This window comes from Chiroxiphia lanceolata, chromosome 17 (genome assembly GCF_009829145.1).
Source record: "Chiroxiphia lanceolata isolate bChiLan1 chromosome 17, bChiLan1.pri, whole genome shotgun sequence".
NCBI classification, from domain to species: domain Eukaryota; kingdom Metazoa; phylum Chordata; class Aves; order Passeriformes; family Pipridae; genus Chiroxiphia; species Chiroxiphia lanceolata.
In genome coordinates this window covers 11,211,936-11,235,545 of record NC_045653.1, presented here as the reverse complement: position 1 = coordinate 11,235,545, position 23,610 = coordinate 11,211,936, and the positions used below count along the sequence as shown (strand labels likewise).

The 23,610-nt window shown below is 54.7% G+C and overlaps 1 protein-coding gene and 1 long non-coding RNA gene across 2 annotated transcripts; both read right to left on the bottom strand.

The window, feature by feature from the left end:
• Positions 1 to 9,461: 9,461 nt before the first annotated feature.
• SOX18 (SRY-box transcription factor 18) lies at positions 9,462 to 13,538 on the bottom strand. Its single transcript, XM_032705317.1, has 2 exons — positions 12,926 to 13,538; positions 9,462 to 11,189 (listed from the first exon to the last, which is right to left on the bottom strand). Exons 1-2 carry the CDS (start codon positions 13,326 to 13,328, stop codon positions 10,339 to 10,341), a joined length of 1,254 nt encoding a protein of 417 aa, XP_032561208.1. The 5' UTR covers positions 13,329 to 13,538; the 3' UTR covers positions 9,462 to 10,338.
• Positions 13,539 to 18,101: 4,563 nt separating this feature from the next.
• Positions 18,102 to 21,446, bottom strand: LOC116795405. Its single transcript, XR_004360043.1, has 3 exons — positions 21,116 to 21,446; positions 20,171 to 20,380; positions 18,102 to 19,110 (listed from the first exon to the last, which is right to left on the bottom strand). It is a non-coding gene; the product is annotated as an uncharacterized LOC116795405 (long non-coding RNA).
• Positions 21,447 to 23,610: the final 2,164 nt, after the last annotated feature.

Genomic DNA, 23,610 nt, shown 5'->3' with positions numbered 1-23,610 from the left:
TTCCCCAGCTGGGATGTGCTGAATATGAAGTACCACGGCATTGTTATGAAAAATAATTCAAACCCACCAAAAAGTCGAGGAGCAGCTGGAAGGGCAAAATCTGAGCAAGCCGGGCTGTCTGTAACCCTTTGCGGGCAGGAAAGGCAGGGCGGGCAGGGGAGCAGCATCCCACATCCCGACTCTGCCGCTGGTGCCTGCGGGGGCGGAAGGGGAGGTGATGGGCTCGAAGTGTCCCAGTGCAGACTGCGGGCAGGAGAGGGAATGGTTTCCCATGGGAAAGGGGGAACTCGTGCCTGGGGACTCATAAAACAGTGAGATTTTTGGACAGGCTTTAGGGACGCTGGGGTGTGCCCTTATGCCCAGATCCCTGTGAAGGATGGGACAAACAACCTGGGGACCACGCACCCCGGGGGCTGCCAGTCCCCTCCCCGCAGCAAGGCATCAGGTCTCTCCTGTTGACCACCGATGGGATGCAGGTGCCACCCACCACACTGGATCGGTGTCCCCTCCCTGCCACCGGCATCCCTCTGCCGAACAAGGTACCAGGGTTGGCGCTGGGGACGAGGACGCGTCCCCAGCCGCGGGCCTCGCTCCAGCTGGGCGCTGTTTTGTAAGGACTCCTGGGCCTCTGCGGCGCAGAGATAAGCCCAAGAATTCGCCGTCGGTTCCAAATATCCCGTCCGCTTCCTCCTGCCGTCCTCGCCGCCGCTCCAGCCCGCTTGTCTCATTTCCGCAGCAGCGTGCTGGGGAACGCTTCCTGTTTTCCCCCTGGCCCCGGGGCGGCGGCGGGGGGCTGAGGGGCGCGGGGAGGAAGGGCAGGACAATGGGCGCAGGCCGGGATGGGCAGCTGCCCACCGCCCGGGATGGGGGTTCCTCGGTGGCGAGGGATGTGGCTGGGAGGGAGGACGAACGCGGGTAGCAGGTGGCAGCAGTGGGGACGTGGGTCCTCAGCTGAGCTGAGATTGCGGATGGGGTTTATATCCTTTCCTTTTGTGATTTTTTTTTCCCCCTTAAGAGCTTTGCTATAAATCAGCCCAAACTCCCTCCAGAGCATCCTCTCTGCACCGCGGTGGGAGTCCCCCTCCAGCTGGGCATGAGGACAGGGATGAAGCCGGGTACCACTGCTCAGCCCAGCTGTGGTGGAGCACAGCCCTGGGTGGAGGGGACCCTGCCCTGCATGCGGCAATGAACTGCCCCCCCACGACCACCTGCTGCAACCTCCCCCCTCCCCAGCCACAGCGTGGGGGAGCAGCATTTCCACGGGACTGCCACCTCCCAGGGGCTGTGCTGCTGGGCAAGGGAATGGGATGCTACTCCTCTGTCCCAAACTGCAGCCACGGGAAAAGAGGGGTCCGCTTTGGGGCTCTGCTCGCTTGGAGCCCAGCATCCTCCTGCAGCAGGTGGGACCAGCTGGTGGGCAGCCCCACGTCCCCCTGTTTTCAGGGCTCTTGCCCCCCGGCTCCCGGGACGAGTGTGAGTGTTTACTCGGCGCCTTTCTCACCGCTCGCAGCGTGGCAGGAGTTATTCAAAGGCAGGCGGAAGCGAGCCCAGCAACTGAAACAACAATGAAAAGGAAACGGAGCTCGAAAAATTCTCCGTTCATAAATCAACTGAACTGCAGGTGATCCCTGGGCAGGAGCAGCCTGAGGAAGAGACACGACTCGGCTCGACATGGCCAGCAGCCAGGCAGACTCCAGCCCGCAGGCAGGGATGGGGGAGGCTGAGATTTCCCAGGGTGGTCCTGAGTGATGCTGGGGTTGGTGTCCATGTCCCCAGGGCTGCACATCGGGGGCTTTGGGGCAGGTGAGGTGCAAACATTGCTGGGTTAATTTCTATAATATATTTTTATTACATCTTTTTATTATAAATCTGGGTGAGAAGCATGAAGCTGTGCTGGGTGGAGCTGGGTTTGTGGGGTCAGCACTGCACATGCACATGCTTGCCTCCCAGGCCAGAGGAACACAACCAGCCCAGGGGTGTGATGGGGTGCAGGGGCCATGCCACAGCCTCTCAGAGCCAGCAGAGTGGGGAGACAGGGTAACTGTGGGGAGACAGGGTAATTGTGATGCTTGAGGGGGTTCAGAGCAGCCCCTGCCTCTCCTTTCACCTCCATACCTGCTTTTTTGGGATGAAATGCATCACTTTGGATGCAGAGGAGCTATCAGGGTGTGGGTGAGCATGGCTCCAGTCCATGGCTGTGCCATAGAAGACATTGGGGTTAACGGGAGACAATCCAGGGCTCTCAGCAGCATCAGGCCATGGCTCCTTGCTGGGATCTCATAAAGACTTTTTCCTCCTTAGGAAGTAGAGCTGCCAGATTGGGACGGGTTCCTCGGTGCTGGCAGCATCCCTGCACAGGCAGGGGATGGGCATGGTTGGAAAAATCTACCCCCCCACTCCCAGTTAGGTCCTGCAGATGGGAACCAATTTGGTCAAACCTACGTGTCCCCTCCTAGCTGACCCCACTGCCAGCCCCCCTGAGCTGAGACCCAACCCTGAGGACACCAAGAGGAACTCGTGCCTTTGGGACCAATGGATGGCCCCAAGGACCAGGCTGGGGCTGTGGGTTGAGCCTTACAGCAGAGGAAATGATCTGGTTGTGTTCCCCACACTGGGAAAGCCAGGAGGGATTGCATGTCCCCTCTGCCACTATCCGTCCTCCCTCCTGTGATTTCCCTGTCATCTTGTCTTTCGGCAGAGCTGGAAAACCAGGAGACCACCGTAAATAAATCCTGTGTCTTTAAGCCGTTTTGTACAGTACAGGAAAATGCACTCGTTGAATTACAGCTTTTTAATCAAATACATGTAACCATGTCACTTAAAGTGCTCGCGAAAAGCAGGGAAAAAAAAAACCCCAACACAATTGGAAGAGCACAATATTAAAACCAGCTGCCTGCTTACCCCCACCACAGTTAATAGTTTTTGAATGTTCTGAATGAGAGAGAAACCAGAGCCAAGCTCCACTTTCATGTCCATCTTTCTGATCAAACCCTGTCAGACGGGGGGAGCCGGGCAGCCTGGCACAGAGGCGGGGGATGCGGGAGGGCTGCGCTCCCTTCTCCTGCTGCTTCACCCGTCCCCTCGGGCTTTCTCCCCACGGTGATGGGGATAGGGGAGCCAATGGTCCTTCTGCAGGCAAAGCAGCATTACCCAGCAGGGACCCAGCCTGGAGATGGGAGAACAGGTCACCCTTCAAGCCACGTGGTGGTGAGGGATGCTGCCTTGGGGTATTGCCACTGTGCTGTGTGTCCCCCCGCCAAATTCAACCTAAATCCGCCTCTCGATGCTTCTTCCTGCAAGTTGACATCACTGCTCCTACCCCGTGGGTGCCGAGGCGCCGTGATACCCGCAGCATCCCTTCCTCCAAGCGTGCTGGCATAGTCCCCCATGTCACATCCCCGTGCCCCATTCCCCTGGGGCACACATGCCGGGACCACCTCAACGTCTACCTCCGGCCTCGCTGGCCACCGACCTCCCCCTGCCCCAGCACAGCCTGCCAAGCACCCCGAGCTGTGCGGTTCCCCCGCAACGTGGACCAACGCTCATTAAGCATGAGGCAGAGACCACCAAATATGTCAAAACACACTTAAAATTTATTGTTTCATACCATACATTTGAGTCTCTTGAACGCCGGCCAGTGTTTCTCCCTCTTCTCGATGGGGCCTATCTGCTGTCACTGACGCTTTGCGTATACGTATAACCCGCTTGCTAGCTGCCTTTTTTTTTTTTTTTCTCTCCCCCCCTTCTTTCTTTAAATGCAAAATACAAACAATTGATGGAAAATGTACATTTGTTCCATATGGGACGGTCGGAGTGTGGAAAGGAGCCAGCAGAGTCATTTTTAGGCAGCCTCCTCTCTCCAGCGGATGGCTGGACGGCTTCCCAGAACGGCCCCGCGCGGCCTGGACTGACTCTCCTGACGAGCTTCAGACGGTCTGTGACGCTCCCGCGACGGTGGGGGGGACGTGATTCAGTTCCCTGCAGGGTTCAACCCCCCTGAGGCTGCTGAGCATAGAAGGAGGGAGAGGTTACCACTGAAAATACTGCAGCATCCCAGAAGGGTTGAGCTCGGCTCTGCGGGAGGCAATGGGGAGCTTGCTTTAGGATACAGATAGGAAGTTGAATTAGGCTTGTTGGGCTGGGTTAGGTAGGCTCAGCTGAGGTGGTTGGGCTGTGTTGGGTTAGGCTGAGATAGGGTGTTTGTGTCATGTGGTTAAAGTTGGTTAGGATGGGCTAGATTGGTTGCGTTGAGTTGGTTAGGATATGTTGGGTTGCCTTTGGTTGGGTTGAGTAGGACTGGGTTATGGTAGATTGTTCTAGGCTAGGTTGAGTTCGGTTGTGTTGTGTTGTGTTGGGTGGATTGGGTGGGTTGGGTTAGATGGCATCGTGCTGGTTGTATTGGGTTGTGTTCTGTTGAGTTGGGTTCTGTTGGATTGGGTTAGGTGACCTCTGGAGAGCACTCTCAACCCTTCCATGACCCCTTGGCCTCTGGGTACATCACAGCTTTGCTGGCTCAGCTCAGAAGAGGAGCACAAAATGGTTCTGACAGATGTTGTGGGGCTCAGTTGGCTGAGAGCCAGTGGGGAGGAGAAGCTCCCAAACTCCCCAATGACTCCCTGTGAGACCCAAACCTGCCAAACAGTCCAAAGGGGACCCCAGCACGGTGCTGGGTGAGCACATGGTGGGTGTGGGGCTGGGGGCTGGAGGGTCAGGTCTTTGTGGGGGCCCTAAAGCAGTGGAAGGCATGTGAGGGCTGGTGGGGGCAATGCTGGGAGCTACGGGGGCACAACCAAAGCCCCACAGGGGATGTAGAGGCTGAACTTTGCAGTAAGAGAAATGCTGAAGAGTTTCAGGCTGCACAGACTTCCCAGGGCACATTAAGGACTCCTCATTGGCTTATTTTTTGTTTCCTTTGCAAAACCTGTAATATTTATGATACCATGGCCCCTGTTCCCTGTAGGGAGCTGCCCTCCCCTCTCTGTGGCAGCCAGCAGAGCAGAGCTCGGTGTTCCTGCTGCTGGGAGCAGAGCTGGGGAGGGCATCCAGCCTCACCCTGTGCGTCCCTGCTGCCCGGCTGCTCTGGGCACGGAGCGGAGGAAACGGGGCCTTTCCTGTCCTGCAAGGAGAGCTGAGATTTCCAAACATTTCCTTTCCCAAACTGGGCTGCAAAAAGGAAAGTTGGGGAAGGTTTGGGAACTTTGCTTCTGCTCAGCAAGGCAAGGTTGTTCTGGGAACATTTGAAAACTTTCTTTGCATTTCAACCTTTTCCCTTTGGTTAACTTCCCACCACAGAATGCTATTACCTCTCCAAAAGCTTTGCCTCCCATCTAAAAAAACCTGGAAACACTTTTTTTTTTTTTTCCAGTGCTCTTTTTCTTGAGTCAGGAAATGTTTTGGATCTGTTTCCTACAAACAGGTTTGATTTTGATAAATCTTTTTTTTTTTTTCCTTTTTTTTTCTGTGCAACTGGGGGGAAAAATATAAATCCCATCACTTGGTCTAAAGCAGCTGCCTGGTGCCACAGTGGGGAACCAGCACCAGCAACATCTTCCCACGCACTGAGCACCCAAAATACGCAGACCAAGAGGCTCTAATTCCCCGAACACCTCCCAGCTGGGATGACTTCATGGAGGCTGTGGTGTCAGCATTCCCTCCCCGATGGTGAGCTCCGTGCTGGGATGGTTTAGGCTGCCCAAGAGCTGCTGCCTGCCACCCCGTGCATCCCACTTGCCTCTAGCTCCACCGTGGCCTCAGCCTTGGGAAGGGCGAGCCCGGAGCTGCGCGTTGCCGGGCCAGGCCGGCTGGCACATGCGGTTTTAATATTTGGGTGATGTCATCGAGCGCTCCATAACGCCGTAAAAAAACCAGAACGTCTATAAACCCGGCCCGTGAACCTCCAGCAGAACACACACACACACACACGGGTGCGCACACGGCTGCACACACATGGATACATGCACGGGGACACACGTGTGTGCATGTGGATGTGTGCACACACACGTGCACGTGTATGGGCGCAGATGTGCAGGAGTGGAGATGCACACACACATGGATGCACACACATGGATGCACACACACATGGATGCACATGCACGTGCACATGTATACGCAGACATGTATCCACAGATGCACACATGGATACACATGGATGCACACGTGGATGCACACATGGATACACACGGATGCACACGTGGATGCACACATGGATACACATGGATGCACACTTGGATGCACACGGTGATTCATGTACACATGGATGCACACCTGCTTGCGCATGTGTTCACCCTGACACACACAAATGCTTGTGCACACACGTGTATTGGGACACAGACACATGGATAGAACCCACTGCCCCACACCCCCCAGGGGGCACGAGGCAGATGCCACCTGCCCATAAAGCCCACGTAGGACCTGGTGTCGCCTCCCCCTCTCCCTGAATCCTGGGAAAGCCGGCGGGATGGGCTGTCAGGTTTTCCATATACCTGTCAAATACCTTCTCCATATTTCTGCCGTAACGACCTGCTAAAAGCCCCTTGCTCCTCCTCCTCAGCCCAAAACCATCCGGCCCTGAGCTTTGGAGAGATTAAGTCATAAAAATCGGAAGGGGCTGTGCAGTAACAGCCCCAGCCTGAGCCATAACGGCAGTGAAATCATCCCCAAACTATGTCAGTCCTGGCCATTTCCAGTCCCACGTCACACCTGAGCCACTGGCACACAGCGAAAGAAAACACTGGGGGATGGTTTCCTGGCCCCAGAGTGGCTGTAAGGGGACAGGGGAAAGATAAAAACAACATAGATGTTAAAAATATAGAAAGTAATATATAAAATATTAAAAGTATATAACAATGTCAAATGTACAAAAATATAAAAATAATATATAATGTATAAAACCAATATATAAACATAGAACTAATATATATAAAATATATAACCAATAAATGAAAATATAAAAAGAATATATAAAATTAGTGGTATGGTTAAAGCCCTTGAAGCACCCTTCCCAAGGACCCAGCACCCTTCCCAGAGTCTGCTGAGCTCTCTGCCTTCCTGATGGAGTCAGATCAGCCCCCGTGCTGACCAGCCTCACCAAACCCTGGATTTGGAAAGGGAAAAATACTGTCCTGGCTGTGGCTAAACCGTGATGCTGCAGCATTGACACTGTAAGAAAGCGCCTGCCCAAACCACTGTTGGGTCTGTACCAGCCCCAAACCGAGCTGACTTGGGACACTGCTTGATAAACTTGATGCCAAAACAGTGAGTTTAGGTGAAAAAGGTTGTGTGGAACACCAAATGATGGCAGGAGGTGCCATTCCCCCAGAGTCTGGTGTGGGTCCTTCTGCCTGCTTGTATCTGACCCAAACCCTGCTCTGCTTTGTTTCCTCTTTCCTTTCCCTTCTCTCTTGTTTCCCTGTGACTTGGGGTAGGGCTGGCCAGCGAGATGGGGTTTTTGCAGCAGCTGGGGTTTCAGCATGGTGAATCCTTGGTGCATTTATAGATGGGAACGACCACCCATCACAGCTTTCAGTCTGGTACCTGCTGTAAACCCATGACAGCAACCTTGAGCATGCATCACAGAATGGTTTAGGGTGAAAGGAACCTTAAAGATCATCTTGGTCCACCCCTCTGCCATGGGCAGGGACACCTTTCACTAGACCAAGTTGCTCCAAGCCCATCCAACCTGGCCTTGAACACTTCCAGCGATGGGGCAGCCACAGCATCTTTAGGCAACTCGTGCCAGGGCCTCACCACCCTCATTCTAAAAAGAGGCTTCTTATATCTAATCTCAATTGACCCTTCTTCAGTTCAAAAACCATTTTCAACAGTTTTGCAGTGCAGGTACTTTGGGAAGCTCCTGTCTGTGCCCATCTGAGCACTTAAACCAGGGCACGCTGCACCCAAATTGCACTTCAGCCAAAAAATCCCCCAACGGGTTTCATAACCATTCTCTGAGATCCAAGGCAAGCTGAGCCATGGGGAAAGAAGGGAATTTCTGCTGCAGAAAAATGACTTAATGTTTCCTCCATGATGCGACGGGCAGCTGGGCCAGGACCAGCCTGCTCATCGCTGCTTTGAACTGCAGGAAGTGACCGCATCCTCGCCTGGAAGGTACCTGGAAGCTGTGGGCTGGAAAATAACTCAGGGCTTTCTTCTTCCCCCCCCTCCCGCCCCTTCCCTCACCTCCTTCCTCCCAGGCTGCTTCAGGGAGCGGAGCGGGATGGAGCCCATAGCCGGCTGCTTCCTTTCATAGTCATCGGCGGCGGCACAGGATGCTTCTCATTTGGTGTTGTGTTTGTTTGCTGCAGCGCGGGTTCTGGCACCCGCCGGGCGCCCGCCAGCCCTCCCGTGTAGGTAGTGAGGTCATTTTTCCATGTATTCCCCCTTTTTTACATACTGTATATGGAAAGACAATGAAGCGCCTTTGTGGCGTTCCATGGGAACGCGTCGCCAGCCCCCGGAGTGGTCCCGTTTATTAGCGCTTCACATTCGACAACAACAAAAAAAAAAAAAAAAGTGAGTCAGGATTGAGTCCTGTTAACACTAATGTGAATTTAATTTAGGAGAAGCTTGAAAATTAATGTCATTTGTTAAATATCCATTTCCCCTAAAAGGCAATTCTTTGCCAACATCAACAACAAAAAAACTCTTCTTCTATTCAATTTTTTGAAAAAAATTTTTTTTTTTAAATAGCCTTTTTTGGCGATATCAGCCTGGTTTAAATCACTCGGTGCTCAAGGAACGGATGCCACCGGGTTTTAAGCAACAGATTGTTGTTCCTCCTTTTCAAATGGAACACAAAAAAATACTGTAAATCACAAAGTGATTCACAGGAGGGGGATGAAGCTCCAGCAAAGCACCAGCAGCTCCAAGCGGGATCCGGCCGGGCACGGTGACTGCTCGGCAAGACCTGCCACTGCTGGAGCCGGGAAGCAGCCAGTGAAGGCCAGGAGGTGGAAAGACTCAGGCACATGGGGTTTTCTTCCATCTCCAAGGATTGGAGCAAAGGCATCAGAGCAGCCTGGCTCTAATTTTTGGGGGTTTCATGGGGAAACAGGGTGAGCCGTGGGGACCATGCAGCGACGCGCTGCCAGCTTGCCAAAACAATGACCACACCAAGGCTCGTTTTGGAGGAGGGTATCACATGTTTTATTATGCTTAAATCTGAGAACAGCTGCTTTTCCTTCGGAGAGCATCTCCAGGCGACACAGTGAGGTGCCCTGGGGTGGCCGCCAGCATCCCATCCTGGGCCACCATCCCATGCCGAGCCGAGCCGAGCCGAGCTGAGTCGAGCTGCACTCGTGGAGCCTGAGGCGGCTGACGGGGCGGGCGGGCGGCAGCTTGGAAATTAATACATTTGCCAGGTTGTCAAAACATTAATCAACGGATACAAAAATCTGGAAATGGTTGGGACAACATGTATTTGCGGAAAATATGTGTTCACACAACAAGCACACAAGATGGGAACAATTATATGAAGATGTTTTAATAATTAACCAGTATAAAACAGTTTGCTCTCCATACAGTTCTAGACAATAAAAGTGTTTGCAGTCATATTTTTCTTTTGTACAAAATTCCAGTCAATTGTTCCACAATATTTACATTTTCATTCCCTTTTCACAAAATATCTCCTTTTTTTCTCCTCCTCCTGTTTTTTTGGTTTTGGTTTTTTTTTTTTTTGTTATTTTTTTAAATCCAGCTTTGCTACATAAATGCTTTAGATCTCATGGATATCCCTTGTTTTCTTTTTAAAAAGTCTAATAAAAAAAACCCCAAAAGACATTAAATACCATTTTATATATAAAAATGCTTAGTAAAAATATAGTTTTGTTGCCCAATTAAAATATATTGCTGAGAATACAGTAAAAACTGTCCTAAAGCCCACCCCTAATGGGCACCGACTCTTTAACAGCCCCGGCAAAGTCTTCCTAAAAGTTTACCCCCCTACAAATTCGCCTGCCCTTGGGTTAAATACTGGGGGTAGGTCACTTCGGCTCGTCCTGGTGTGGTTGTTTCAGGCAGGATTTACTGGAATTGGCTTTAAAATGCCCCTTGGAGCTGGTGGGAGTTAGAGCTGTGCCCTGCCGAGGGCTGGAGTAGGGAGCGCGGCGGGGAAAGGCGTCTATCTGTGTTATATAGTTATACGGTATATCAGTGAGTTCAGCATGATCTGTCTCTAAAAAAATAAAAAAAAAATAAAAATAAAAAAGAACAAACAAGAAAGCGATGCATTTAATGAGATACTCTAAATATGATGGAGCTCGTGGTTAAAGGAGGATGGCTTTTTGCTTTTAGAGGAGAGTCGGGGCTCTCCTGGTGTGTGCATCGTGCCGTGGGACCAACCTAACCGGTGATGCAGGGGCTATAGTAAACAGCACTGCTGGCATCGGACAGGGCGGATATCAAACTGCTCTCCTCGCAGGAGATACTTCTAGGAGTCACTTTGGACAGGGAGACATGGTAAGGGAGTCCCGAGGCTTCGGGACGAGTCCTGCTCATGTTCAAATACTGGTCAAACTCGTTGCGGTCAACGTCTGTCCAGAGCTCGGTTTGGTTCAAGTGATCCACGCTCTCCATGTGATGGGCTTCAGGTGGGGGCGAGAGCTGGCCCAGGTGGGCGGAAAGCCCGTTCTGAGTTCCCGAGCACATCTGGTTGTAGTATATGCTGGAGGGATGGGGAGTCCTCATGGCGTCGGCCAAGTGTGAGGGGGTCTGCGCATAGGGCACGGCCACGTCCCGCCCCATGCACTTCTCCTGGGGAAACTCCATCTGGTGATGGTGGTGGTAGCCGCGAAAGGGCATCATGTTGCAGTCATCCTGCATGTGCGGAGGGAAAAACGCCGGCTCGGTCTGTTCCAAGACATCCAAGGGAGACATCTCAGGAGTTGGCAAGCCATAGTTTTCAATATCCGACCCCATGGAGTGGAGTTCTCTGAAGTGGTTAAGTGGGGGAGGCTGGGGGTGGCCCGGCTGGCTGCCGCCGTGGTGACTCATGCTGAAGTTGTCACTGCAAGGCTGGGAAAGGTTATGCAGGAGGATATTGGGTTCCATCCTCTTGATTTTCTTGGCTTGCTTCTTTCTCCTTGGGCGGTACTTGTAGTTGGGGTGATCCTGGAGATGCTGGATTCGCAGTCGCTCTGCCTCTTCCACGAAGGGACGCTTGTCGCTGGCGCTCAGCGCTTTCCATGACTGGCCTGGAAGTGGAAAGAGAAGCTCTGTGACAATGGCTCAGCCACCCAGCACAGGCCAGGGCACAGGGACACCTGGGGAGAGGCAATTCTTGGGTGGAAAGGGCTTCCTCAGATGGCTTGGCACGTGAGTGTGGTCCCAGCACTGGCACAAAAAGAGCTGGGGAATGGGAGCCCAAGCCAGGCTATTCCCATGTCCAGCAGCTGTGCCCAGCACTTCAGTGCTGTGGGAGAACAGGGGTTCAACACCCAGGGGGCCACGGGAACCCCTTTGCCAGGACTGGGGATTCTGCCTCCCACTGCCCCATGGCACAGTCCAGTCCCTGGTGTGCCTCCTTCCCTGCATCCCACCTCCACAGCCCCGCACCTCTGCAGCCCAAATCACCCATCCCCAAACCCCACAGCGCCATATCCTGAATCCCACATCCCCACACCCTGCAGCCCCGTGTCTCTGCATCCTGCTGCTTCGTCTGGCCATATCCTGCTTCCCGTAGGCCCGCATCCTGCAGCTCCATCTACCCATATCCTGCTTCCCGTGTTCCCACATCCCGCATCCTACAGTCATGTATCCCGCATCCTGCAGCCTGTATTCCCATATCCTGCATCCCCACAGCTGCAAACCCCACAGCCCTGCATCTCTGCATCCTGAAGCCTCATTTCCCCGCATCTTGCCTACATGCAGCTCTGTATCCTCACATCCCACATTCTCATAGTCCCCCATTCTCTAACACCACATCCCACAGCTCTTGATCCCACAGCCCTTGATCCCACAGCCCTGCATCCTCATAGCCCACATCTCTGTAGCCCTGCATTCTTGCAGCCTTCAGCTGGTATCTCTTCAACCCATATCTCTAAAGCTCACAGCCCACAGCTCTCTAATCCTGCAGCTTGCAGACCTGAATTCCCCATCTTCATATTCCACAGCACCCTATTCCTGTATCCTAAAGCACCCCATCCTTTTTATGCAGCTCCTGGACCCCCATATCCTTGCAGCCTGGCTAGCAGAGCCCCGTGTCCTTTTATCCTACATCCTTCTGCCTCATATCCTCACAGATTGCATCCCACAGCCCTGTATCCTCGCAGTGCACATCCCAAATCCCTGTACTGCTTCATCCTACCCTCCCAACCCTGACTCCCTGTATTCCTGCAATGTATATTCTACACCCTGTATTCCTTCATCCCACTGCCCTGGACCCCTGCAGTTCTCATATCCAGCCCTGTATTCCTTCATTCCACTGTCTTGGACGCTCTGAACCATAACAACCTATCCCCACAACCCCAGCCCTGCACCCCAACATCCCTCGCTCTGTACTCCTGCATCTTATAGCCCTGTACTCTTGCAGATCACATTCCCAACCCTGTACCTCTGCACTCCTGTATTCCCAACTCTGTATCCCCACATCCCTGTGTCTCCAGCTCGATACCTCCATTCCGTAGCCCTTTACTCCTGCAGCCTGAATCCCCAGCCCCACATTCCCATGTCCCCAGTTCTGGATGCCTGCATCCCGCAACCCTGTGCTCTTGCAGCCCACATCCCCAGCCTGCATCCCCACATCCCCAGCCTGCATCCCCACATCCCCAGCCCACACCCTCTCCTCCCCATCCCTGTAACCGAGCATCCCCGCATCCCTGGCTCCATTCCGGCATCCCCTTAGCCCTGTGCTCTCGCATCCCGCATCCACAGCTCAGTATCCCCGAATCCCCCCCACCCCCAGCCTTCCTCCCGCACCCCTCCCGCTCACCCAGCATCTTGCTGAGCACGGCGTTGTGCAGGTCGGGGTTCTGCTGCGCCAGCCGCTTGCGCTCATCCTTCGCCCAGACCATGAAGGCGTTCATGGGCCGGCGGATGCGGGAATCCTCGGCGGCCTTGCCCTCGGGGCGGCCGGCCGGGGGGCTGTATCCATAGCCCGGCTCGGGGCTGGGCGTGCGGCTGGGGGCCGCGCCGGGGGCCGCGCCGCCGGGGCCGGGGCCGAAGGCGAAGCCGGGCTCGGGGCTGGGCGTGCGGCTGGAGGGGGAGGCGGCTCCCGGGGGGCGCGGGAAGGCGAGCCCGGGCTCAGCGGCCGGCACGGCGGCGGTGACCCATGAACAGTCGCCCCGGGGTTGCGATATCTCCTCTCGGCAGTAGTTAGACTCAGATATATTCATTCCAGCTGGACAGCACTTTGTGTCAGACCCGACCGGGTGCCGGAGAGAGAATCGGGTCCCGCCGCGTTCCACCGAGTCCAGCACCGCTGAGCAGCCGCCCGCCGCTCGCCTCCTTCGCCTGCCTTCGGGGGACTCGGGATCGCCCGCGTTTGTTTTGGTTTCTTTTCTTTTCTTTTTCCTCTCTTTTTTTTTATTTTTTTCCCCCTTTTCCCCCCAAAAAAAACTTTTGGGATGATGCTGGGCTGGAAGGGGCAAAATATAGCCGGGCTGGACCAATCAGCGGGGCGAGGGGAGGAGGAGGAGGAGGAGGAGAGGGAGAGGAGGAGGAGGAGATGAGGGGGAGGAGGAGGAGAAGGAGGAGATGAGGGGGAGGAGGAGGAGGAGGAGGAAGGGGGGCGTCCCCAGGCACCAGCAGGAAGAGCCACCCGGGCAGGGCCGAGCCGGGACCGGTGGGGACGCTGCTGCCTAGTTCTCTTCCTTCCAAGGAGGAGGGTTGTTAATTTTTTCTCTGCCTTCTCTTTCTCTCCTTCTTTCTTTCTTTCTTCATGCCTTTTGGATGCCTCTCTGCCTTTCTGTATGACTTTCTTTTTGTCTTTTTTTTTTTTTTTTTAATTATTATTTATTTTGCAAGCCCCTTTTCTGCTCCGTGCCCTACCCTTGCCTCCCACCACCCACCGTGCAGGGAAGTGTTCAGCTTTGCCTGCCAGGCTGTACGCAGGAGCACAGGGATGCTCAGGACTCGGCATTTATTTTTCTCATGACTTATTCCGTGTGTGTGTTTTGGCCAGCATTCCCCATCCGGGGTCGGGAACAGCCCTGGGATGAAGGCAGGGGCGATCCCTCTTCCCCCGGCAATTTTCTGGTGGGAGTTTCAATGCCGGGGGAGGGGGGGGGGGAGAGAAATGGCTCCTTGATTTTAAGCACCGTTCGCATGAAAAGTGTTTTCTAGGGACTGTTGTGGAATGAGGGGTTCACCAGCAGCCAGGTGATTGCAGCTAAAACCAGCCTCTGGAGCTGCTGGGGCTGGCATGGCTACGCTGATGCCTTGGGCATCGGCAGCCGCGGCGGAGCAGCACGTCCCCTGACACCAGGTCACTGCTGCGCTCCCTTGGCTGCCATCCAGCAGGGATTTGCAGCGCCAAGCATCAGGCTCGGTGGTCCGAAGGTCCTTCCTGCCCTTGGCACCGGGGAGTTATGAACTCTGCGGGACCCGTTTGCAGTCAAGGAGATGTGCTGGCTCACTGTCCCTGCCCTCTGACACCCCCCGGGCGATTGGGCTGACTTGGGAAAGATGTCCCAGCTCCGGGTAGCTGCCCCCAAGCCCTCTCTGGCTGTGGACATGCCCCAGACCCCAGCCTGAAATGTGAATCTCGGCGTTAGGAAGACTTGGGGCACCAGGTTGCGCAAGAGCCCAGCTCCAGCCTCTCGCAGCCGTGGGGTATTGCATGCCATGGTTTCTGTGTGTCTGGAAGTGATTTGGAAATGCCGATCTGCTGTTAACCCTAAACAAAACAAAGGCCTTTTTAAAAAAAAAAAAAAAGAAAAAATTGTGTCTCATTTATTCTTCAATCACCAGCCAGGAGCGACAGAGGTTTCGGGCGAGACTTCCTTCATGTTCCTGGAGCTTCTTATTAATATTTTTCAGGAGCAAATCAGCACCAGTCCATGGGAGAGCCCATGTAGCTTCAAGGAGCCTCCTGTCCGCTCTCCCTCATCCAGAGGGAGCCACAGCACTGCCATGCCAGAGGAGCAGCCCCTGCTGCCTCCAGTGCTGAGCCCCTGGAGGCTTTGGTTCTTCACCCCTGCCACAGGAGTAGCAAGGTGGGTTTTGGGGGAGCTGGGGGTCCTCAGGCTGAGACCTGTGGCTGCTTGTGGGGTGAAGTGAGAGCAGCCTTTGGGGCAGTCAGTCTGAGCAGCTGCTAGGGATGTCCCAGGAACATCATCCTGACGCGGATCCTGGCCCTTCTCCCAGGCTTCAGCCAAGCATGTCCTGCTTTCCCTGGTCACATCCTCTCCACGACCTCCCCCATGGCCCTGGCAGCATCCTCGGCCTCCGGGTGGGCTCAGAACTGCCCCAGAGCTGGGATTGGAATCAGTGCCACCAGTTGACATTTGGGATGTGGTGGGGCTGAGCTGTAGCAAGGTGGGAGTGGGGACAGCTCCGATTTGCTTGCCCTGGATATGAGGCAGGGGCAGGCAGAGCCTCTTGCTCTCCATGCTCTCTGTGCAGCTGCTCCAGCCTGGGCCTCCTCCCCATGGGATGCTCTCCCTGAGCAGGGGCTGGGATCAGGGCAGTGCTGCTGTTGCAATGGGGTAGTTTAGAACCTTCTCTACCCATGGAGAAAAGCTGGGCATTTTGACCTCCAAGCACACGTGAAACCCAGCCTCACACTGGGCCTGCAAACCCAGCCTTGCAGTAGGGATGCTTCTCATGCCCGCATTTGCTGTTGGTGCTGCATCATTAAGGAAAAAAAAAAAAAAGGGAAAAAATGGAAGAAAGAAAAAAAAGGAATGAATAGAAAGGAAAAAGAGGAATGGGGGGAAGAGCCATGGTGAGTGGCATGGTTTTTGGAGGATGCAAAACAGGGGAGAAAGAGGGGAAGGAGAGCTGTCAGGGGAATGGAGCAGCATGTAAAGCACCCAAAAATACCTGGGTGCAAAGCACGCAAAAAATAGCTGACCCAGCCTGTGAGGGGCATGGAGGGGGTGTGCTGCCTACCATCATGGACAATGCCACCCCTCTCAGCCAGCCAGGTGGGGGGTGAAGTTGCAGGGTCTGTGTCCAGCACAGCTTTTCTTGGGAGAGAGATGGACATATAACCTCCCTCCTTTCCCCCTGCTACCCACGGGGATGCAACGAGGGATGTGTCAACTCACTGGCTCCTCACCAGCTGCATCTGCAGCAGTGACCAGGGAGGAATCTCTGGACATCTCTGGGCAGGGCCAGGATCAGTGCATGCCAGCAGAGTGACCTGTCCCCCACCCTCCTCAGTGGCCTTGGAGTGGGTTGAGCCCGACCCCAGTCCGGCACACAGCTCTCAGGAGTTGAGTATTCTTTAGTTCAATTTTTTTTTTCTTTCCCTCCTCAGTTTTATTGAGCTGGCAGCTGGCTGACCCCACCCCGGCCTCTGGTTTCCCTTCCTAGCATCCCACACAGCCCAGCACCACACCTAGCAGAGGAAGCGTGGCGGGACGGCTCCCCAGCACAAAGGCGTTTTCCCTCCCCGCCCCCAGCCTGCCCGCTCGCTCCCGGTTATTCCTCCCAGCTCCCAGCCAGGTCCAACACTGAGCTCCCACCAGCCTAAAAATAGATGTGGCACCGTCTGGACGATCCTAAGGGTTGTTGGGGATCTGGGGGCTCAAAGTGGGGCTGGTGGGGATGGCAAGAAGGGAAAAGTGAGAATTGCCAGCTGAGCCTGATGGTTGTTTCTGTTGCCGATGGCTGCACGTTGGTGCAGAAGCCCCAGGCTGGGGCTGTGCAACCAAATCCAAGGGATTTACCCTCAAAATTTGCATCCAGATAACAGAGGTGGCAGGTGGATGGTGGCAGGACCCTGCATCACAGCAGCAGCAAGGACACAAACTGTGATGGGAAAATTGTTTTTTATCCTCATTTTGCAGAGGGCACAGGTCACAAGGGGCACAGGTGATGGGACAGGGGTAGGATGAGTCCCTGGGCCTGGTGCCTGGGTGCAGGTGCTGTACCCTCCTGTGGTGCCCAGCACTGCCTTGACTTGCTCACATGGACCAGCCTCACCTGTAGATGTGTTCACGCTGTTAATTAATCACCACAAAATTACCACTAGTGTGTGGCTGGTGCTGTGGTGTGTCTGACTAGACGAATGAGATGTTTCACAGGAAGAGATCTGTTATTAATTATAGCTAATAATTATTGCTAGGCCACACTGCACAGGTACGCTGAGCAGTGCAGCCAGGTGGGATGGATGTGACCTACACCTGCACCTGCTTCCTCATCCCAAAAGAGATAAGGGGTGGCTGAGGGGAGTAGGGAATTTGGGGGACTTGTGCAGGGCTGCCCAGGCTGGTGGCTGCCCCAGTGCCCCAAGAGGTGCCCCCGTGTCAGTAGGTCCTGTGGGCTCCCCTGGGGCTGGGGCTGCTCCAGCCTTGCTGGAACAAAGGCTTCCCAAAGAAAGGCACTTCCTGGAGAGCAAAGGACTCCGGGCTGGGGCTGTGTGTGAGCCCTGCCGGGAGGCTGAAGTCATCCGCTGGGAAATGCTGTGTTCACTGGAGCCTCCCTTTCTCCAGGGCCCAGCTCAGCACCCGGTTTCCTCGGGCACAAATAGTTCAGTGGGTCAGGCGGAGCTGGAAAGCACCAAGCGAGGCAGCCGGGGGCTGCTGGGCGCCAGCAGACACGGTTCAGCATCCGTGTGAGGAGCATCCTGGGGCTGCAGCCATGTTCCTGTGCAAGGGTGACATGTCCTCCCTGTCCCCAGACAGGGACCAGACCGTCACCAAGTGGGGTAGAGTGGGTGGCTGTGCCAGTCCCAGTCCAGGGAATATCTGGCTCAGCTGTTTTCTGCTCACTTGCTCTTTCTCTTGGCTTCCAGCTCCCTCTGACAAGTGAAGGGCACCGGGGACAGAGGGAAGGTGTCCTGGGCCACAGTGGCTTTCTGCTCAGGTGCTCACTGCTGCTCTGCCCTGCTGCCAACCACGCTGGCAGGTCCCCAACAGCCATGGGAGCTGAGCCGGGAGCACGGTGAGGATTGTGCCGGCCAAGCCTGGCAATCAGACACCGCATCCGAGGAAGCGGAGAAAGTTGTCTTTATTTTCAGCTCTTTTCAATAACCAGAGGTCAGCCTTGTTTATACAGGATTATAACTGGAACGACAACAGCGATACCCATTGTGCAAGCAGTGAAACCCACAGCTAACCTGAAAAAGCTGTTCGCTCCACACAGGCACAGCTGCCACAGCCTCCTGGGCGATGGCCAGAGTCCTTGGTCGTCACCAGGGCTGTCCTGCCTCCCCTTCCCCTGCCTTTGCCCTGCCACAGCCGCTCCTGGTAGAGCCCTGACTCTCTGGTGATGGTCCCACCAGCTCAGGGTGCCACACTTCCAGCCACATCACCCTGTGTTTGCTCTCCAACCTGCTCTCTGTGAAACCCGGGGTGAAGCACCCACACCCTAAGCATGAGCCGAGCTGTTGCAAATCCCACCCACGGTGCTTATGGCCTGACTAAATCCAGGGAAAGGCTTCGGCACAAGGGGATCTGAGCGTGCTGGAGCGTGCAGTGCACACACGCTGCCTGGAGTCGCTTCCCTGGCAGCTGATTGCAGCAGCACTCGATGCTTTAATACCCGGTTCCCATCACAGAGAGAGCCCAGGCTTTTAGGAAGGAAAGTCTTACACTTCTACCAACTATTTCAAGACTCCCATAAACACATTTTTGGTTGAGCATTAATGAATTACCTCAATGCAGAGCTACTCATGCCAAATACATGAATACAGAGTGTAGAAAAGCCGCCGAGAAGCAGATTTGGCTGCCATTCAGCTGCTCCGATCGGCACAATTTCTTTTCTTGATTACAGTAAGAAAATGCTCTCTGCCTATGGCACTGCAGCCTCCCAGGAACAGGCAGCTGGCCGACAGTTGGGCTGTGCAGAGCCTGGGCATGCCAGGGTTATTCGCTGCTTCCATCGCTTGAGTTGGCAGAAAATCCTGCTCGCTGGTGTCTGTGCAGGAGATGCAGCCAAGAACCGGGATCCTGCTCCCTCTGCATGCTCAGGCTGGCTGCTCCGGTCTGCCTGACCTCCTTTTGGGTGCTGGGGAAAGGAAAACTGCCATTAGGAGGGTTTCTGAGCCTGGATTTTTGAGGAGGTGGGTCAGGGCTGCCCATCTGTGGCCCTGCAGCCACATGTGCCCACAAGTACCACGGCCGGTTGCTGCTCCACCGTGGCTCCTCTCCATGGAGTGGTGAACCCTCATTTGCAGCCTCAGGGACTACCAGGAGACAATGTGACCCCCAGGAAAAGTGCAGCCTCCCCTTTGCAGATGCTTTTCTCACCAGTGCTGTGCTCTGGGGGTTCCCAACCTCCAGGTCCCACTGGGTGTCTGCTTATCCCTTGCTCCCTGAGCATCATTCGACTGGAAGCACCATGGATAACTGCTGTGGATGAGGATGCCACTTTCAAGCAGGGGAGAGGAGTGGAATGAAGGAAGGCAACAGAGCAATTACACCACAGCTGTGTGTCTCAGACCTCAGGAGCTCACAGCAAGGGCTGAGTTGGTTATTGCCTTTCTGCTCCCTAAAATGAAGTTCCAGCAGCAAGAGAGCAGGAGTGAGGGAGTGGCTGGTTGCACCCCAGCTGGCAGCAAGAAGGTCACTCATCTTCTTTCTTGCTGGGAAGGCTGATGCAGCAGCACAGGACATCTCCATCTGGGAAAGGTTTGCTGTTCTCAGGAGCTGCTGTGGCTCCTGACATAGTTTAACTTAGCATGAGGCATTACCTCACAGGGCAGCTGCAGATGGCAGATGACTGTTGGCTGCACTGTGCTTCCCTCTCCCTTCTCCTCTCTCCTCTCTCTCCTCTCCCCTCTCGTTGCTTTGTCTGCAGGCCCCAACCCAGTGCTTTCTGCTCAGGTTTTCCACACATGGGCTGGCTTGCTCACAGGATCCTGGGAAGGTGGTTCCCTGGTTTCTGAGCATCACTGAGGCAAGGCCTGGAGTAGGGGGTGCCCTTTGCAGCATCCCTAGAAGTGACAACCTTCACCAAAACTTGCAGCCCACCCCACTGCACACAGGATCTTGTGGCCACCTCTGTGCTTCACCAAGGCTTTCACCATCCAGCAGAAAGGATGAGGATGTTGCTGAGAGAAACTCACCTTCATGTAGACAAGGCAACACCAGTGGAAGAGCGAGTTTTGGCTCAGCAGGGGAGATGCTGTAGTGGCTCTGTGCCTCAGTTTCCCCATGTGTTGCGCAGGGCATGGGGCTTCTCCTCAGGCCCAGCCTCTCCTTGGGCCCTTTAGAGACAATAATCTCCCCATCAAAGCCAGGATGTATCCGGGTAATTTTAATAGAGTGCTTCTATCCTGTGAGAGAATGATAATAATAATTACAATAATAGTTCTAAAAATAAATCATAATTACAATAATAATACTAAGAATAAAAAGAAGGACCTGAGAGTCTTCCCTCCCTGCCAGCAGAGAAAGAACTTTTGCTTTTTCAGTGCTGCATTAACAGAAGGGAAATGGAACATGCAGCATTTGCAGCTCAAAACTCCAAGAACTGTGACATCCCTCACATAAATTGGACTAAAAATGAGATTTAAAACATTGCCAGAGGCAGCATTGTTTTCTTTACTTTCTGATTTCAGAGCATCCTTTGTGCTGCAGCTCAGAAAGCAGCAGTGAAATCCCCCAGCAGCAGAGCTCAGGGATGCTGAGAGCAGCCAGGGAGGGGTTCGGCACAGGGATGCAGGGTGGGATGAGGAGGATGGTGTGGACCCCCAAGGCTGTGCCGGTGCCGGGGATCCCGTGGCTGGTGGAGCGCAGGGGGCCGGGGTAGGAGGGAGGCTGCAGGGAAGGGCTCCAAGGGAAAGGCTTTGTTCGCGGGCCAGCCGGGAGCGTGCGAGGGCCTCCGGGCTCCAGTGTTTCTCCTCCACTTTGCTCCTGCTGTGCGCGGGAGCCGGGCCAAGGTGGAGCACGGCGGGGTGGAGCGGGTCCCTGAGGAAGGCAGGGGACAGGGGACGGCCGTGCATTTGGCCCTTAAATTGCCTGGGAAAGCAGCTCTGTCTTTCCATCTCCCCCCAGGGCTCTTCTCTCACCCAAGCTGAAGCCGTTTCCCAGGCTGCTTGCCCTGAACACCTCCACCTCTGCCCTTTGCCAGCGACCCCTCTTCTTGGCCCGTGGAGTCTCACTCTGATCTGCAAGTGCTCGGGGAGGATAAGGAAAAGCTCACGACAGAATGGCCCTTCGTGGAGCGCTCAAGCTGGAGAAATAAGGTTAAAGGCTCTTATCTGATGGAGCTGCAGCCTTGCCAAAGCCTGTTGCTATCAGCTCGGGACACATGTGCTATTGGCAAAGCTTCGGGGACACAATAATACAAACAGTTTTCATTGTCGAGTCAACAATGATGGGAGAAGGAGCCTGGTGCTATTACCGGTATAAAAGGCACCGTAGGAAAGCTCAGGACAGGAGGATGCAGTCAGGATCAACAGCAGGGTTTAGCAGATTACAGTTATATTTGTATTCGGGAAGGAGAAACCTTCCATCCCCAGTGGGCTGGAGCCAGAAGGACGGAGCCAGCGGTGGGGGTTTAGGCTGCAAGGAAAATCTCTTAGAGCAGCACTGGAAGCAGCTGCAGCAAAATGCTGATGGCAGCGGGTTTGGACAAGGGCAGGTTTGCAGTGCATCAGCCCAAGGTTATGCTCTGCTCATGAGGAGTCACCCAGGGAAAAAAACTCATGGCTGCAAGGCAAGGGAGGCTGTGCAGCAACAGCCTGAGGCTTGCTGGATCCTCCACATTTTCACTACAAAGTCTGTGTATTTGGAAAAACCCACACCAGGTGTGCAGGGTGGATGGGTGAGGCAGCACACGCTGCACCCAGAGCCTGCTATCACTTGGGCACATACAAGGATGGTGGGAAGGTCAGTGCCTCCACAGGGCTGGTGCATGGTGCATTCCTGTGCTTCACAGGAGGAATCATCCTTCCAACACCCGTGTTGTTTCCCCCCACATTCCACCTGCTCAGCCTTCCTGGCCCCTGTCATTATAAACAGGAGATTTCTGGAGAACACATACTCCTGGTCTGGACTGAATCTGTAGGTGGACGAGTGGGATGGGAGGATTAGAGGGATGGAGCTCATGGGGCTGTCACACGCCAGCAGCTCAGCCTGTCCCAGCCCCAGTGCTGTGCTGTGTCCCTGGGATCAAGGCAAGGTCCTGATCCCTGATGCCACACACTGGTGAGGGCACAGGGAGGGTGCTTAAGGAATATAGGACCCAAAGTGCAAGATGGAGGGTCTCCAGCCACCCCACAGAGGGGTGGGAAGCAGATGGAGCATTGGGATCAAGGCGCAGTGACATCCTGTACCCTTGGATGTGGATGGTGAGGTAACAGGGAGCATCACCTCCCATGTGCCCATGGTAGTGAGGAAGAGAACGCAGGTTTGCCAGCTGTCATGCCATGGTGGCAGGAGTCAAGCATACATCTGTATCTATCTATATCTATATCTATATCTATATCTATATCTATATCTATATCCTTCAGATTCATTTTCCATCATTTTTCATGGCTGAGCCTTGTGAACGAAGATTTGGGAAGGGCTCTACCCACATTTGCTACCAGCACGCTGGTGGCTAAAAAGGCCAATGCGAGATAGACAGGTCCGGTTGCAAAAGGCACAGCGATCTATGTACCTCAGATACATCAGGCACAAAAGCCTCCACACCATGGGGGGCTGTGGGAGGCTGAAAAGCCGGACAGGAGGTCAGGAAATTATTGGCTAATGTCAGGGACTGAGCGGGGCCAGGGTGGCCATTCCCACCAGGAGCAATGATGTCAGGTGGCAGCCGGGGCCAGGAGGCAGGAAGCCCGATGCAGCCAGCGAGTCTGTCCTCCTTGGACTTCCCCACGTGTTTTCATGAACAATGCATCCCGTGTAAGGGACACCATGAGGCTGGTGCTCCTGCACTGGGGACACCACTGTGCCCTGCCAGGTGCTTCTATCCATCCATGTGGGCTGCAGGATGGTGACGGTGTTGCACCTTCTGTGTGGGGATTTGGCATATCTGCTGTATCACTGAGGTTGCAGGTCTGTTGCTGTGCCCCTGCCTGCGCAGGCAGGGCCGCTACTGCCCCTCCCTGGATGGCACATCTGGCCTTGTGTATGGGCAGACTGGCCGACGAGCTCCAGAGGAAGCCCTTGGAGAAAGGATGGCTGTGCCAGTTTAAGGGGCCTTCTCCCACTCCCAGCTCAGCTGCAGCAGAGTAAATACCTGCCTTGAGCATCCAGCCATGCCTGCCTGAGTGTCCAGATATTTAATCTGGAAGAGGCAATAGCAATTACTCAGCTGTGACAAGGAAAGGCTCTGGCAGACTGAGTCACTTAGGGATACTGTGAGATGCGGAAAAGCCTCTCCAGGATGGAGTTCCCCGCTGGGGTGAGGAGTACCCAGAGACCTGTCTCTACCCTCCCAGCTCAGGCAGTCGGGCTTGGTTTTTCCCCCTGGCCCCTTTGTGAACCCAGCAGGCATCAGGAGCGAGGACGGTGACAGCACCCAAGCCAGGGGCTGCAAACAGGGTGGCTGGGACGGGGC

Excerpts from the sequence above, each read along its gene's own strand:
- SOX18 (XM_032705317.1), bottom strand. The coding sequence starts at position 13,328 with ATGAATATATCTGAGTCTAACTACTGCCGAGAGGAGATATCGCAACCC. Across the intron at positions 11,190-12,925 it reads CGTGCTCAGCAAGATGCTGG|GCCAGTCATGGAAAGCGCTG; the intron begins GTGAGCGGGAGG and ends TTCCACTTCCAG.